We start from the raw sequence: 15065 nt of genomic DNA, 5'->3' as shown, positions 1-15065 counted from the left end.
TCAGTTCATTCCCCTCCCCCGCTACTTTTCTAGGATGGCCGTGTACCACCTGCCAGGTGCCAATGTACCACAGGTGGTACCCGTACCACTGGTTGAAAAGCCCTGCCTATATTATATTGTATTGTAAACCAAGCCGCCTAGAGTCGCTTGGTAGAGAGATAGGCAGCATACAAATTTAATAAGTAGGTAGGTAGACAGACAGACAGACAGACAGACAGTTACAAAAGGCAATACTTTACAAAGTAGTAGTTAAGTACGGTAAATTATATCAGCACTCCAGTTTTAGATATTGCATACAGAAAAGCTATTCTAGCTTCGATCCATTTCTCTGTAAGGAAGGGGATTTGAGGTGTATTAAATAAATCAAGACCCAGATATCCACTAGGAAGTATGATTCCTCATAATCTTATATTTAAATCTTATTAAATCTGAAATCTATCAACACAAGCTAGAATTTCTGTGAAGGAAAATGTCTTTTCTAAAAGATGATACACCTTCTTCATCAGTGCAGGTGCACTCAATTAAAGCTATCTATTTTGAGAGCTGTGCTTATCAGCCACCAGTGAGAGCATAAACTTGGCAATAAAATGTGTTCCCTCAGCTTGAAAAGGGGTGGCTCATCTTGTTTCTTAAGATAGCAGCTGCATTACAGGAGGAAAATCTATTAAATGGAAAGCAAAGATTGTACAATCTATCTAAATGCTTAAATAACTGTAAAAGTACTGACATACATAAATGGCACAAAATATGTATATTGTCTTTCATACTTTCCTCCTCGAAATCTTACTTGTGTAAAATGCTAGCGTTTAATTGCTGGTCTAAATTTTACATTTGATATCCAATCATTTAGAACTAGATCATGCTGATCAGCAAAGAAACATCTTTATGTTTCATAGCAATCTGTGAACAGTAAGTTAAACCCTATAAAATATGTACACATACTATATATACATCAATTACACATATATGTAAAATATAGGAACAGGCATGAATATGACATCATTGTGATTCTTACAAATTTACTTGGACTGAGAGATAATTTGTGATTCTCTCTAAAACAGAGATTTCTTTATACAGAATTTTCAGTTTCAAGCTTATATTTTTCCTACTTTCTATGGAGGTATCAAGATTTATTGCATGAAAGTAGATAGGATATGAATTTTCTCCCGCTCAATCAGACTATTACACTGTATAAAATACATAATTCTTATTTAACTGTTTATAAACAGTTTAACTTATATAAACAGGAAGCAACCCACACAGTCACTAGCACTGATGATGTTACCTAGATGGGTAATGAAAATGTCTCCAAACAAACTCAGAGATTACACCAAGGATGCCATAGTTGTTACTCATACTGCATCTAGTATCATAGAACATAATTAATTTTTAGAGAGTATTTTACTTTGAGGCATGAAAAATCCTATGTATTCCCTCGAAGGTTACAATAGTATTACGTTAATTTTTCATACTTTCCTCGTTACTCACTGAAATAGTTCTTTTACAAGCATAAGCATTGGGAAAATACATCTGGACTGTCTTTTGCTCTGATTTCAAAAGCAATTACCTGCAGAATATACAGGTAAAATGGTATCTCATTGATCTCATTCAGGAGCTCCATAGTTTTATAGTTCCACGTTCTTCATAGGTGCTGCTTCTGATAAGCTCTAAAGGAGGTGGGTACATCAGATTTCAAGGGATCCAGCTCTGGCACAGCTTTGTGCCTGACTACATTGGTGTTTGTAGTGATACTGGAAATACTTGGAAGGGACTTATTGCATGAGTTTTAGCAAGGAACCCTGGTGGTTTTTTTTTTCCTGTGTGAAACTGTTACCCTTACGAAATTAAATATTAACATTCTTAACTGAAGCATGAATATATTTTTCCTTTAGACTTTTTAAAGAATTTTATATTAATTTGATACTCTCTATCCTAAAACTTTGTAGAAAGTTTTGTAATTGGCCAGTGGCCTCTTGCGGTCTACTTAATCACATTATCTGTTCCATTTTATCCCTTTTTTTCAATTTACTGTTTTTCCTCAATTCTACATGTTGCAATTTATCTAATTCACTATTAAATATAAAAAAAGATACTTTAATATGTTTTTGTTAAAGTTTAATCTTGATTATCTCTCACAAGGTGATTTATATCCCAACAGATGAAGGAAAGTCTGAAACGTTACAAGTCTCTATGCCATACAACTAAGAGATACATGACCACGGGAATGCTGCATCTGTCATAAATGTGAAAAACTGTCATCTTTTCAGTGCTGTTGTAACTTTGAATGGTCACTAAATGAACTGCTGTAAGTCGAGGACTACCTGCGTGTAATTGTCAGCCTTATTAGGTAAACCAGACAGGAAGAGAAACCAGATGGGCTAATTCTTCTTTATTGTAAAACTATCTAAACAGAATCTTGCAAGTCTGAAAGTACTCGTTTTTCCATGTTCCCTTTAAATTCCAAAAATAAGGGAGGGTCATTTCTAAGCCTCTTGCCCTCTTGCCTTGCCCACATTCCAGCTGAGAGCCCAGCTGCCTTTTATTTGACCAGTTTCTTAGATGGGTCCCTTTATCCTGCCTCCCAAGATCATGCCCACATACCAGTGGTGGCAAACCTATGGCACGGGTGCCAGAGGCGGCACTCAGAGCCCTCTCTGTGGGCACGCGCACCGTCACCCCAGTCCTAGGCCTTCAGCTGGGTTTTATAAAACCTTTTTGCTTTAGGCCTCCACTGCCGTGTGCAAAAAAAAAAAAAAAGGTTTAATCAGTCAATTTCAACTTCTTGCGGGGAAAAAAAATCTTGCAAAGTTGGAATTGATTGGAATTGAACTTTTTAGTCCCACCCAGTCTGCCGTTACTACCGCAGCCACGCCCACCCAATGGGTCACACCCAGCCAATGGGCCACACCCACCTGGCACCTGACGATGTATAAGTGGGTTTTGGGATGCAGTTTGGGCACTCGGTCTTTAAAAGGTTCGCCATCACTGCCACATACCATTACAATAAGTTAAAGGGGAGAGTATTTTGCTTTCAGTATTTCATCCTTCTGAAAAAAATATTAGTTTTCCAAAAATTCCCAATGAATTTTAATTTATAAATACTTTGTAGAAATTCCCCCAAAGTGCGTCTACCAATGTTTGATTTCTTTGATAGTACTTGAAATACAATTAGTATCATTTTTTAAAAAAACTGACAATACTATAGTTTGTCGGAAATTATTCCCACAGAAACCTTATTGAAAATAAGCAAAATCTGTATAATATTAAGTTCAACCCACAGGATTGAATTGAGGATAAGTTACCTACTCAGTGAGTCTATGAAGGATCTTTTCATATACAGAATGTTCACAATGTGCGTATATTCTCACACATTTTGTTTACCTTGGTCTGAAATGATGCAAAAATGCAGCACTGAATACAAATGTAGATTAATAGCCCTGAGTATAGATCAATAACATGGAGATATTTACCTGTGTGTCAGTCTCCGGTGGCTAATGCAAACAGCTGTTTGTTGATCTTGTGCAATGCATACCTTATGACGAGTACATTTCATCTTTAAGCATGGATCTTTAGCTGGGTCTAGAGCTAAAAACAATTGTAGAGAATATTTTAAAAAAAACACCTTTTCTACAGATATACAGATATGTTAGTATTAATTATTCATTTTAATAAGCGAAGTATTCATAAATTAGTGCAGTGGTGGCGAACCTATGGTACGGGTGCCAGAGGCGGCACTCAGAGCCCTCTCTGTGGGCACGCACGCCATCGCCCCAGTCCTAGGCCTTCAGCTGGGTTTTATAAGACCTTTTCGCTTTAGGCCTCCGCCACCGTGTGCAAAAAAAAAAAAAAGGTTCAATCAATCAGTCAATTTCAACTTCTCGCGGAAAAAAAAAGATCTTGCAAAGTTGGAATTGATTGATTGAACTTTTTAGTCCCACCCAGTTTGCCGTTACCACCGCAGCCACGCCCACCCAATGGGCCACACCCACCCAATGGGCCACACCCACCCGGCACCCGACGATGCATAAGTGGGTTTTGGGTTGCAGTTTGGGCACTCGGTCTCTAAAAGGTTTGCCATCACTGAATTAGTGATTAAGCATCACCTGTACATCTGCCAAAAGTAAAAAGAAACATCCACGCTACTCCTTTTTTAATGTTAAAATAAGTATTCAAATTAATATTCTAATATATTTTTCATGTTCTTACATATAGGAACTAAAATAATCTGAATCTGTTTAGATCATTATTGATAAATTTACATTTTCTTATAAAATTTCAACTTCAGCACTGAAAAACCAAATGGGAACAAGCAGCTACAGTAACTGTCATTGTATTTACACCAGCTAGCTTACTATAGGTTTAGAGCCAGTATAGAACAAAATTAAGATTGTAGTAGCAGCTGCATCTTCTTCACCTTCATCTCCTCCTTGCTAAATATGAATCTTCCCACCTCCGCCCTATAATAAAGCTTACAGTAACTAACTTGTTTTATAATCTGTTTTAAACTTAGAGAAACTTTGCTTTCTGAATCAAATCCTTCTTTCGCAGAAAGCAAACTCAAAAGTAACTTGGGCAAGAAACAGACTTAGTATCAGAGGTGTACAGTAGTGGCCAAAATTGTGGAAACCTTTTGGAAAAAGTGTACAGTAGAAATGCCACCTTTGGTTAAGTTTCCACCAATTTTTCTTCTACTTTCTTTATAACTGTAGCCTTGTTCACTTAATAATACTATTTTACATCGCTTTCTGGGCAACCACTCAACTTTACTTTAATTTTATTACATTTTACAAGCTCACTAAATGAAAGAACACAAAAAAACCAACCAATGTGATAGCGATCACATAACACAGTGACAAATGTCCTCCTCTCAGCTTCAATACATGACATCAATAACTGAATCCTACTGTGATCTGATTGGCTCATTGCTAAAACAAGATGACATCTGATTGGCTCTTTAAACACACATGCTCATTGGCTATAATCAATTGAAGGAAAGCTACCTGATATCAATCTAAGCAAGTTGTGCTTCCTTTTTCTGGTTATTTGGCTATAACTTTTCATAGAATACAGTACAGATAATTGAACAAACTATGTTGCATCGTATTCTTGATTAAATTATCTTTCCATTGATATATAATTTTATGGTACTACTGCAAAAAGAAAGTGGTGTTATTAGCCATCAAACCTCAAAAATACACTTTTCCCAAAAGGTTTCCACAATTTTGGCCACTACTGTATGTCTGAAATCCACATGCCAAATCCTATTTTTCCTCCAAAGCAAAACAAAATACTAATTACAAAGAAGACAAATGGCTAGTATTCAATGAAACTGCATTATATATCATTCCCAAAAGTATACACAGAGATTACACAAAAGAAACAACTATATCCAATATTTTTTTTAAAAAAAAACTGCTCAGTTTCCAAAGACACTTCTTAAATCCCCAGGATATCTGCTAGCTTATTGATTATGTATTAAAATAAAGACCTGGCTTGCAGCCATCTACCATTTTTTTTATTTTGCAAGAATGCCTCTTGACCCACGGAGCATTATTTATAAAACTAGTTTGAAGACTGATAGAGTTAAGGCCTTATCACTAAGTGCTTTCTTCAGACATTAATTGCTAATGGAGGGAGGAAACAAAATGGGATTTTACACACATGTATTTTATTCATTTTACATTTATATAATATGGGAATGTAATTTAATGCATGCAGAAAAGCATATACCATTAGACAAAAATTGAACTCTATTGATCAAGATCACTTAAATCAATGCTCTACGTTAATTCATTTTCAGCAAGCTAAAGTTCTTGCTTTCTTAGTCAAATGTGATTCCAAAAAATTACAAATGATGAAAATATTATGAGTGGACGGCAAATAAACACCGTACAAAATTATTGCCGGTGTTGGTTGAAAGTCTGGTAAAAGTCACAATAAGAATACACGTAGTCCTTGACTTATGACCACAATTGAGCTTAATATTTCTGTTGCTAAGTTGCTAACATTTGTTAAGTGAATTTTGCCCCATTTTATGATCTTTCTTGCCAGCGTTGTTAAATGAATCACTGCAGTTGTTAAGTTAGTAACACAGTTGTTAAGTCAATCTGGCCTTCCCATTGACTTTGCTTGTCAGAAGGTTGCAAATGGTGATCACATAACCCAAGACACTGCAACTGTCATAAATATGACTCAGTTGCCAAGCATCCAATTGAGATCACATGACCATTGGATGCTGCAATGGTCGTAAGTCTGAAAAACAGTCATAAATTCCATTTTTTCAGTGCCATTTTAACATTGAACAGTTACTAAATGAACCATTAGTAAGTCGAGAACTACTTTTACACGGATGTTGCATGTGTTATGATGCAAATTAATCAAATTATTTAATTATAACATTTTTATGGAAAAAACCCTCTAAAGACACAACTGGCATCATTATACATGTCACTTCACTATGCCTGCCAACATCAGAGCTGCAGCCATTACCAGTGGATGCCTATGACATCATCTATGTATTCAGAAATCCTATGTTTCATACCCAAATGTAAGAATGCCTAATTATATATAAAACAAATGAAAATATTCTTATACAACCTATCTTGACAAATCATAATTGACTTAGGAATGAGACAATCTAATAAACCTGCTTTAAATTGCTGTAAATCATCAACCGTCTTGTTAAAAGTCAAAAGTCTATGTGGGATACACAGAGAATAATAAAATATGGGAAGGACTATCTATAGAAAAGCTGCCTTATATATATACTGCATCCAAACCCTGGTTTATCTGTTAAAGGATAAAGATTCAACTTGGACTGAGGAGGTTCAGATTTCAATCTACTTGAGAAGATACAAATTTAATTCTAAACCTAAAGTTTGATACTACGGTACAACAATGCTTTGTTTTGGGTTAATATTTCCTAAAGGGCTGATGTTTGAAAATAAAATCAGGGAAGATAACTATACCTATCACCAAATCAGGAACGATAACTATACCTACCACCTGTCAGAATCCAATTATATTTCATTTCTATCTACCTACTCTGATATAAAACCAATTCTTACTCTCTTCTGGATTCTGTCATACTATGGAAGGGGAGGAGGGTAAGCATGGGGGTTTTATGACTGTCACTTCCTTCATTAACTACAAAGTGACCGGGTGTTTATTCTCTTCGAGAGGACTAACCATAACAATGCGGCCATCGCCTTCCATCCTACTCCCTCTGAAGTTCTCCTCTTTGCAGTGAGGAAAAAAAAAAAGGGGGGGGGGTAAATGCAATGCCTGGGATCTGGGAAAAGAGAGAATGAGTGATCGTGCCGACGGAGCAGACTGATGGATTGAATCGCCTGGAAGAACTGTGGGGTGGGGGCTGCTTGGGAACACTTTAAAACATTGAATGGTGGGAGAGGATCCCCCAGATCCTGTCTAGCATGCCTGCAATCAGTTTCTCTTAATAAAGATTCCTGTTGGAAGAGACATTCCAAGAGTTCTGTCTTCTTAAGAAGTAAATTGACAAGTAAAATATAATATACAAATTAGATGTAAACAAATTAAACTGTCATTCATATAATCAATCATGTTGTGTCTTCCCATTTAATCTTCTCAAGGTTAAACATAACCAGTTCTTTCTCTTCATAGGCTTAATTTTTAGTGCTCTGATCATCCTTGTTGTTAGGGTGATGAATAGAAGTGGACAAATTTCTATGCCTTTCGATCTTACTGTGAGATAACTACATGGAGTGTGTTAAGCTACACCAAAAGACAAACATTGCAAACTAAAAGAAAAGTGTTGTTACAAAACTGCTTAACGTGATTTTGGCTTCAGTATAAAAAAATTAAATTATTGTAATATATTCCAAGTAGGACTATCCCATAAAACTATTTAACAGCATTAAGTTGTACCTAACACAAATTCTAAAAAATGAATGAGGAAAGAACATGAACTCAATGAACACAAGGCTATGTCAGCAAGCTCTTAGATACTCATTAAAATGCAAGGTTAGTTATTTACTATATTCTTTAAATATATTCAGAAATATTTGTATTTATTGAAGTCTGTATTCAGGAAACAAGAGTAGAACTTGGGCATGCACAATGATATATAGACAACCAGGAGTAGTCTGCAAAGCAGCCAGTGCAGGTGATTTAATGATTTGAAAATGTATTGCTTTTTATGCCAACTGCAGTATAACCATTGCAAAGAGCTTCTTTCAAATGTTTTGCATTTCATGAGGCCTCCTGAATACAAATACTTTGCCTGTTTGCCTTGGATTCAAAAGACCGGGTAAGTAACTTGCAAAATAAATACTCCCACTTTACATGCTTGTAGAGAACAGCTTGTATTTCCCAATATCCTGTTCAGTTTTGTATTCTGACTCCATTAAGCCAAGCCCGGTGAAAATGTATGGAGGGTATTAAAGAGGGGAAGATTGATATAGACTAAAAGCCTAATTAAGAATGAAATCTAAACTTCTGACAAGATGACTCCTTAGTTTATAAACCATCTTTTGGTTAGCTTTTTGAAAAGCCATAAGCCTTGGTGCATCTTTTCTTCAAAGAGGTAAATGATTTAATGATAGTTTATGTACTCACTAACAAGACTTTAAAAAGGTAGCTGTAAAAACAGCAACACTTTCTGTATTTCATTTGACATCCAGCGGTATGGTAGTTATTCCATAGCAGGCATGTCAAACTGATTAAAGACATCACATGACATCATGCGATGTATCGCGACTTTTTCCCCATTGCTGGCAATGGGGTGGGCGCAGTTTTGGCGTGACGCATCCGGCCCGTGGGCCGGCAGTTTGACATGCCTGCCATAGGGCCAATAGATGACTCTGATATGCTCATTAGCATTACAGACATCCTGTTTCCCTCCCCCGTTGTTCTCTTGCAATTGGTATTTGAAGGAATACCACCTACAATCCAGGAGAACATTTATTCATTAAGAATCATAATCCTTGATAGAATAGTTCATGAATTTATCCAATCTGCTTTTAAAGCCATCCAAATTAGTAGTCATCGTTATGTCTTGTGATAATGAATTTCATAGGTTGCATATGCAACAGTGACCTCTTGTTTTTGGATAGATACCAGATATCAGGCTTCAGTGATTGCTGATATATGTATTGATTGTTTATATTGTTTGCATTCAAATTTTAAATGCTGTTAGTTTTCCTGAATCACCATAGTGAGAAGAATGGCTAGATAATTGAATTAATAAATAATAAAATTAAGTGAGGCATTTCTAAAACAGCACTAAAGTGGGAACATAAAACAGAGAATACATGTACTTATATTCACATTGATAGCATTCTACAGTTAACATAAAGTGCAAATGGTACTGATATAATAGCTCCAATTACTCTTGGCAGTTTAATAAATTAACCACCCAAAGTGTACAGCTGTTACTACACTACTTTCTGTTTAAATTTTATGAAATTGTTATTGTTATAAATCATTTTTCATCCGGAGTTCTACCAAGGAAAATACAAGCATTAACAAAAATATTAAAGGTTTTAAAATTATTAGGGTCAACTTATAGAATGGACAAAAATGTTCCTCACTGGGAATACTTTTCTGGTTTCTGAATCTGGCAGATATTAGTATATTGTATATAATATAATATTTAATATACCCTAAGGACCCAGTGTCCGATAACTGTAAATAGCAACATTCACATACACAGTATCCGAAATGCAAATGTATCTTTAGGCCTACTTATGTTGGGCAAGACATTAAATATACTTTATATACAAGTAAAATAAACAACAGGATGCCAACAGAATACAACCCTACCTCCCATCTCCCCCCCCCCCAAAAAAAGTGTTATCCCATGTTGTACATTATTACAGTTTAGTATCAGAGCAAATTCTGGACCATTTTAAATATTATATCCAAATTGTTTCATTTGTTCAAAATTAAAAGAGAAAAGAAATGTCTCACACAATGTAGCTTTTTATATCCAACTTGAAATTATCTTTGTAATAAGCTACTTCACAGATCAAATAATATCTACATGTATTTAATAGCACTTATATACAGTGCTTTTTTTCTAAAAAAAAAAAAAAAAAAAAAAAGGTGCCGGAACTCACACACGTCATACAACCTGCCTTGCCTACCCTACAAGGTTCCATCCCAAAAAGGTGCCGGAACTCCGTTCTGGGCGTTCTATGAGAAAAAAAGCCCTGCTTATATACCATTCCATAGTACTTTACAGCACTCTCTGACCGGTTTACAAATGTCAGCATATTGACCCCAACAATCTTGGACCTTAGTTTACTGACCTCAGAAAGATGGAAAGCTGAGTCAAACTTGAGCTGGTCAGGATTGAACTCCTGGCTGTGTGCAGAGTTAGCTTGCAATACTGCATTCTAATCACTGCGCCACCATGCAGTATGGCGGTAGTTGTTTTGAAAGAAAATGTATAACTATAGCTTATATATTCATGTGCTTTCAGAAGCTTCTATCTAAAGATTTACAAATAGCATATTAGCTTATCTGGATAAATATTATGAAGCTCAGAGTTTAAACAATTAATTATATATACAAAGTTATGTACATACTATTTAGTATTCATGGGAAGTTTTATGCAGGTGTACATTTTAATACCCATAATCATATTAAATCTTTTCCGTGAAGTAGCTATTCCTATAAAAATATTCAATAGTACTCTTTCTAACAAAATGCATGTTATGATTTTATGATGCTCATAACTGGAAAGAATAAAACTTGGGAAGATTAATGTTTTCTTATAATTTCCAGTAATACAATATAAGGTTGGTGTAATAATTTGACTAGATCTTACCAAGTTGTAAAGACTGAGTTATAAATCATTTTACAGCCTCTACCTCTCTACCTATATTTGCAGCTTTAAAATCTATATCACTAAAATAGTCCTCATCTTACGACTGCAGTTGAGACCGGAACCTTTGTGGCTAAAGAAAGTAGTCTTAAGTAGTTGTACCCAAGTTTACAACCCTTTTTGCCATGGTCATTAAGTAAATCACTGTGGTCATTAAGTAGATCATGTAGTTGTTAAGTAAATTCAGCTTCCCCCATTGACCTGGCTTGCTGGAAGCTGGCTGGGAAGGCCACAAATGGTAATCAAATGTGATCCCAGAACGCTGCAACCATCGCAAATACATGCTAGTTACCAAGTCCCCAAGATCTGATCATGTGACCGTGAGAACCAGTCATAAACTTAACTTTTTTCAATGTGAAAAAAGTTTTGAAAGGTTGCTAAACGAACAGCCGTAACCTTCATCCTTGAATGCTAGAAAATTGACATGCAATACGGCGGTTTTGAAATAGTCCAGAGTGGAGAAATATAGTTTAATTTGGTTTTTGTTATATACATTTACAATTACATTTAAAATTGTTCTAACTTCAAAATTATAATACATGTAATTTATTTGTTAAATCTAAGGGCATTTTCCTAAATTGCATAGTAGTGTTATGTAGCTAATCAAAATTTTAAACAACAACAAGCAGTGTACTCTGTACAGTATGTGTCTACATTACAAGAAAAAGAAATCCACTTCAATTATTATCAGCCAAATGTGGAGTTTTTGTTACTTTTTGTTAATCAGCACAAACTAACATTTATCTGGCTTCACAATAGTATTGGCCTATTTAGTTATACATAAAGATAAACATGCATATTTGAATACACATATCAGTTATATATGTAGAGTTGATTGCATTCATGATATTCATTATACACAACATTAACATCTGATTACGAATTAATTAAAACACTACATTAAAATCAAATTAAAGTGAAATCTTAGAATTTATGTTGTGGTTACTTCTATAAATATAGAGCAAATGTGCAAATCAAGCTCAGTTCAGTTATTCATCTCGATGCATCTGGGCTTCAAACTGAGCATAGTCCGGCCTGCCTGTGCCCCACAGTCTATCCAACCTCATCACGTGGCTGTACACTTGTTAACTTCTAGGAGGTTGGAACAATGGGATGGGTTGCCATCAAACACTTACAGAAAAGGAGTCTCAGTCAATTTTAGTGCTCCCTGAAATATAGTAGAACACAACACCTGAGTGGAATCTTGGGTATCTGTATCATATTTACAGTGTTTTTAGAACTGACACTGTTTGAATGAATGTGTCACAGCATCAAGATTAGTGTCTTGCAAGACATGCTGAAGTTCATGCCGAAGAGCCTCATTATTGATATGGCTTGCCCCAAGTTCGACCATAGAAAATCATTTATCCCATACAGGGTTTAGAAAAATATTATCGAAACGATCAGGGCTATTTTTATCAATTTAATTAATTGTGGGTAATAACTGTCAAAGGTGAGGGTTTTTTTTCACAATTTCAAAGATCAGCCATTACTTTAAGAGCTGAATATTTTACATTCTGTTCCTTGGCAGTTGCCATTAGCATAAAAAGTGTCTACTCCACAAGCAGTTCTGTAAAAATGTGCATTGTATGTTCCACTCTGCTGTCTTATGGAAGTCTTACAGAAGACTTCAGTTTTATCAATAATGTCACAGGTGGGGTATAATAATAATAATAATAATAATAATAATAATAATAATAATAATAATAATAATAATAATAATAATAATAATAATAATAATAATAATAATAATAATATAAAGTTGGAAGGGACCTTTGAGGTCATCTAGTCCAACCCCCTGCTCAGGCAGGAAACTCTATACCATTTCAGATAAATGGCTGTCCAGTCTCTTCTTAAAAACTTCTAGTGTTGGAGCATTCACCGCTTCTGGAGGCAGGTTGTTCCACTGGTTAATTGTTCTAACTGTCAGGAAGTTTCTCCTTAGTTCTAGGTTGCTTCTCTCCTTGAATAATTTCCATCCGTTGCTTCTTCTCCTGCCTTCAGGCGCTTTGGAGAATAGCTTGACTCCCTCTTCTTTGTGGCAGCCCCTGAGATATTGGAACACTGTCATCATGTCCCCCCTCGTCCTTCTCTTCGTTAAACTAGACATACCCAATTCCAGCAACCGTTCCTCATATGTTTTAGTCTCCAGTCCCCTAATCATCTTTGTTGCTCTTCTCTGTACTCTTTCTAGAGTCTCAGCATCTTTTTTACATCGTGGTGACCAAAACTGGATGCAGTGTTCCAAGTGGGGCCTTACCAAGGCATTGTAAAATGGTATTAACACTTTACGTGATCTTGATTCTACCCCTCTGTTAATTCAGCCTAACATTGTGTTGGCTTTTTTGGCAGCTGCAGCACACTGCTGGCTCATATCTAAGTGATTGTCCACTAGGACTCCGAGATTGGAGAGGATGTCCTTAGGAGATTCAAATTGGTAGAGGCTGTATTCAAAATAATGGATCAAGGAATCATTTTGTTCCTAAGAAAACTTGGACTCTCTAATTGTTCCATGAGTCTTTGTCCAGAATGATTCAAAGTTGTTCTTCTATTGCTTTGAACTTTTCTTGGCAGAAGCTAAAATAAGATTTTCTGTATGTTAGTTTACTGTTGAATCTGAGTTTAGGGAGCCTAATCAGCTAAACAAAGTAATATTACAATGTGTGGCAAGTAGCAAATTTCTGTACATATCCCTCTGCTTTTGCCAAGATAGAAATTTGAGAAATCCAATGAACTTTTCTTTTTTTTAGGAAAAAAGAAAGTCCAATTGCCTTTTGAAAAAGCACATTTGGGACATTGGCTGAGAGCAAATACTGCAATAATCTTTGCCCATTTTAAAATCATATTGGAGCCAGTCATGTTTGCTTTCAATTAGCACTGAACTTGCATGATTATGACTTCTATTTCAGGATCCAATCTGTGGGATCTCTCCTCTGTTTCTCACATTCACAACTGAATAACTCATGTTGAATCCTACACCAAAAGTACTGAAAGCTGTTACTCCTCATTAACAGCCCATGGAGTTAACAGAGTAACAAGAGTTGAAAGGCAACTTGGAGGTCTTCTATTTCAACTCCCGTTCAAGCAGGAAACTCTATATTTCAGGCAAATGGTTGTCCAATCTCTTCTTTAAAACCTCCAGTGTTGGAGCACCCACAACTTCTGAAGGCAAATCATTCCACTGATTAAGGACATTTTTCTGTAGTTCTAGATTGCTTCTTTCCTTGATTAGTTTTTATCCTTGCTTTGTCCTGCCTTCAGGTGGTTTGGAAAATAGGTTCACCTCTTCTTTGTTGCAGCCTCTTAGATATTGGAACACTGCTATCATATTATCCCTACTTCTTCTTTTTCATTAAATTAGACATGCCCAATTCACGCAACTGTTCTTTGTATGTTTTAGCCTCCAGTCCCCCATTCACCTTTGTGGTTCTTCTCTCAACTCTTCTTAAAGTCTCAACATCTTTTTGGGCAGCTGCAACACGCTTCTGGCTCATATTTAAGTGTTAAGTTATTTAAGTATTTAGGGTTTTTTTTTAAGAGTTTAAGTATTCAGTTATTTAAGAGTTAAGTCCTAGTACTATTTGCTTTCTTATTAGGAACCTTTCTATAGTAATGGAAAGTTGTGTATTTTTAACAAACACAAGTTGACCAGGTCAGCCCAAAAACCAAGCCACCAGTCTGATGAACAGAGGCAGATAGAGCAGCAAACAAGACAAATAAATACTAACAAATAATAAATGTTCTATCCATCTTCTATATAATCCATCTAATGTCTTCCAACTTGTTCTAATAAATAGTCTCTAAGTTAATATTACACATATTTATTAAGCATAATTTAGATATATATGAATTTTGGAATAACTGTCCTTTAAAGTGTAGTATCAAAGCATATAAACTTAAAATACCTGTAGAAATTCTACCCTGAATTTTTATCTAACAATTTAGAGTTAAATTGTTAAAACCCAATAGAGGACTTTATTTTCTATTTATTGCAGGAGCTTTCTAGAGAGAAATCAGTAAATACAATAAGGAGGAATGGTAGTAAAAATACCCAAATTATTATGACTGTCTTATTGGAATTCATCTTAAAAATTTAAGTGTATGCTATATCTATGGGTCCGCAATAAATGCATGTGCTGCAGTATAAATATTAAAGAAATTGAAAAACCAAGGACTGTTTTTTTTCTAATTAGAAAAA

The 15065-nt window shown here is 35.4% G+C and overlaps 1 protein-coding gene across 4 annotated transcripts in view; it reads right to left on the bottom strand.

The window, feature by feature from the left end:
- Positions 1–15065, bottom strand: part of SPOCK3 (SPARC (osteonectin), cwcv and kazal like domains proteoglycan 3) — a 130945-nt gene that overhangs the window by 73273 nt on the left and 42607 nt on the right. For 3 of the 4 annotated variants that reach the window (XM_015819552.1, XM_015819549.1, XM_015819550.1), the window contains one exon: positions 3471–3585. The exons of the other annotated variant lie outside the window; for it this stretch is intronic. In XM_015819552.1, coding sequence (XP_015675038.1) covers positions 3471–3585 — 115 coding nt within the window. The remainder of the gene's footprint in view (positions 1–3470; positions 3586–15065) is intronic. 4 annotated transcript variants of the gene reach the window in all.

This window comes from Protobothrops mucrosquamatus, unplaced genomic scaffold, assembly GCF_001527695.2.
Source record: "Protobothrops mucrosquamatus isolate PMUCROS unplaced genomic scaffold, P.Mucros_1.0 scaffold945, whole genome shotgun sequence".
NCBI lineage: Eukaryota > Metazoa > Chordata > Lepidosauria > Squamata > Viperidae > Protobothrops > Protobothrops mucrosquamatus.
Note: the sequence above shows the minus strand (reverse complement) of the source record. Positions and strands in the feature narration are given on the sequence as shown.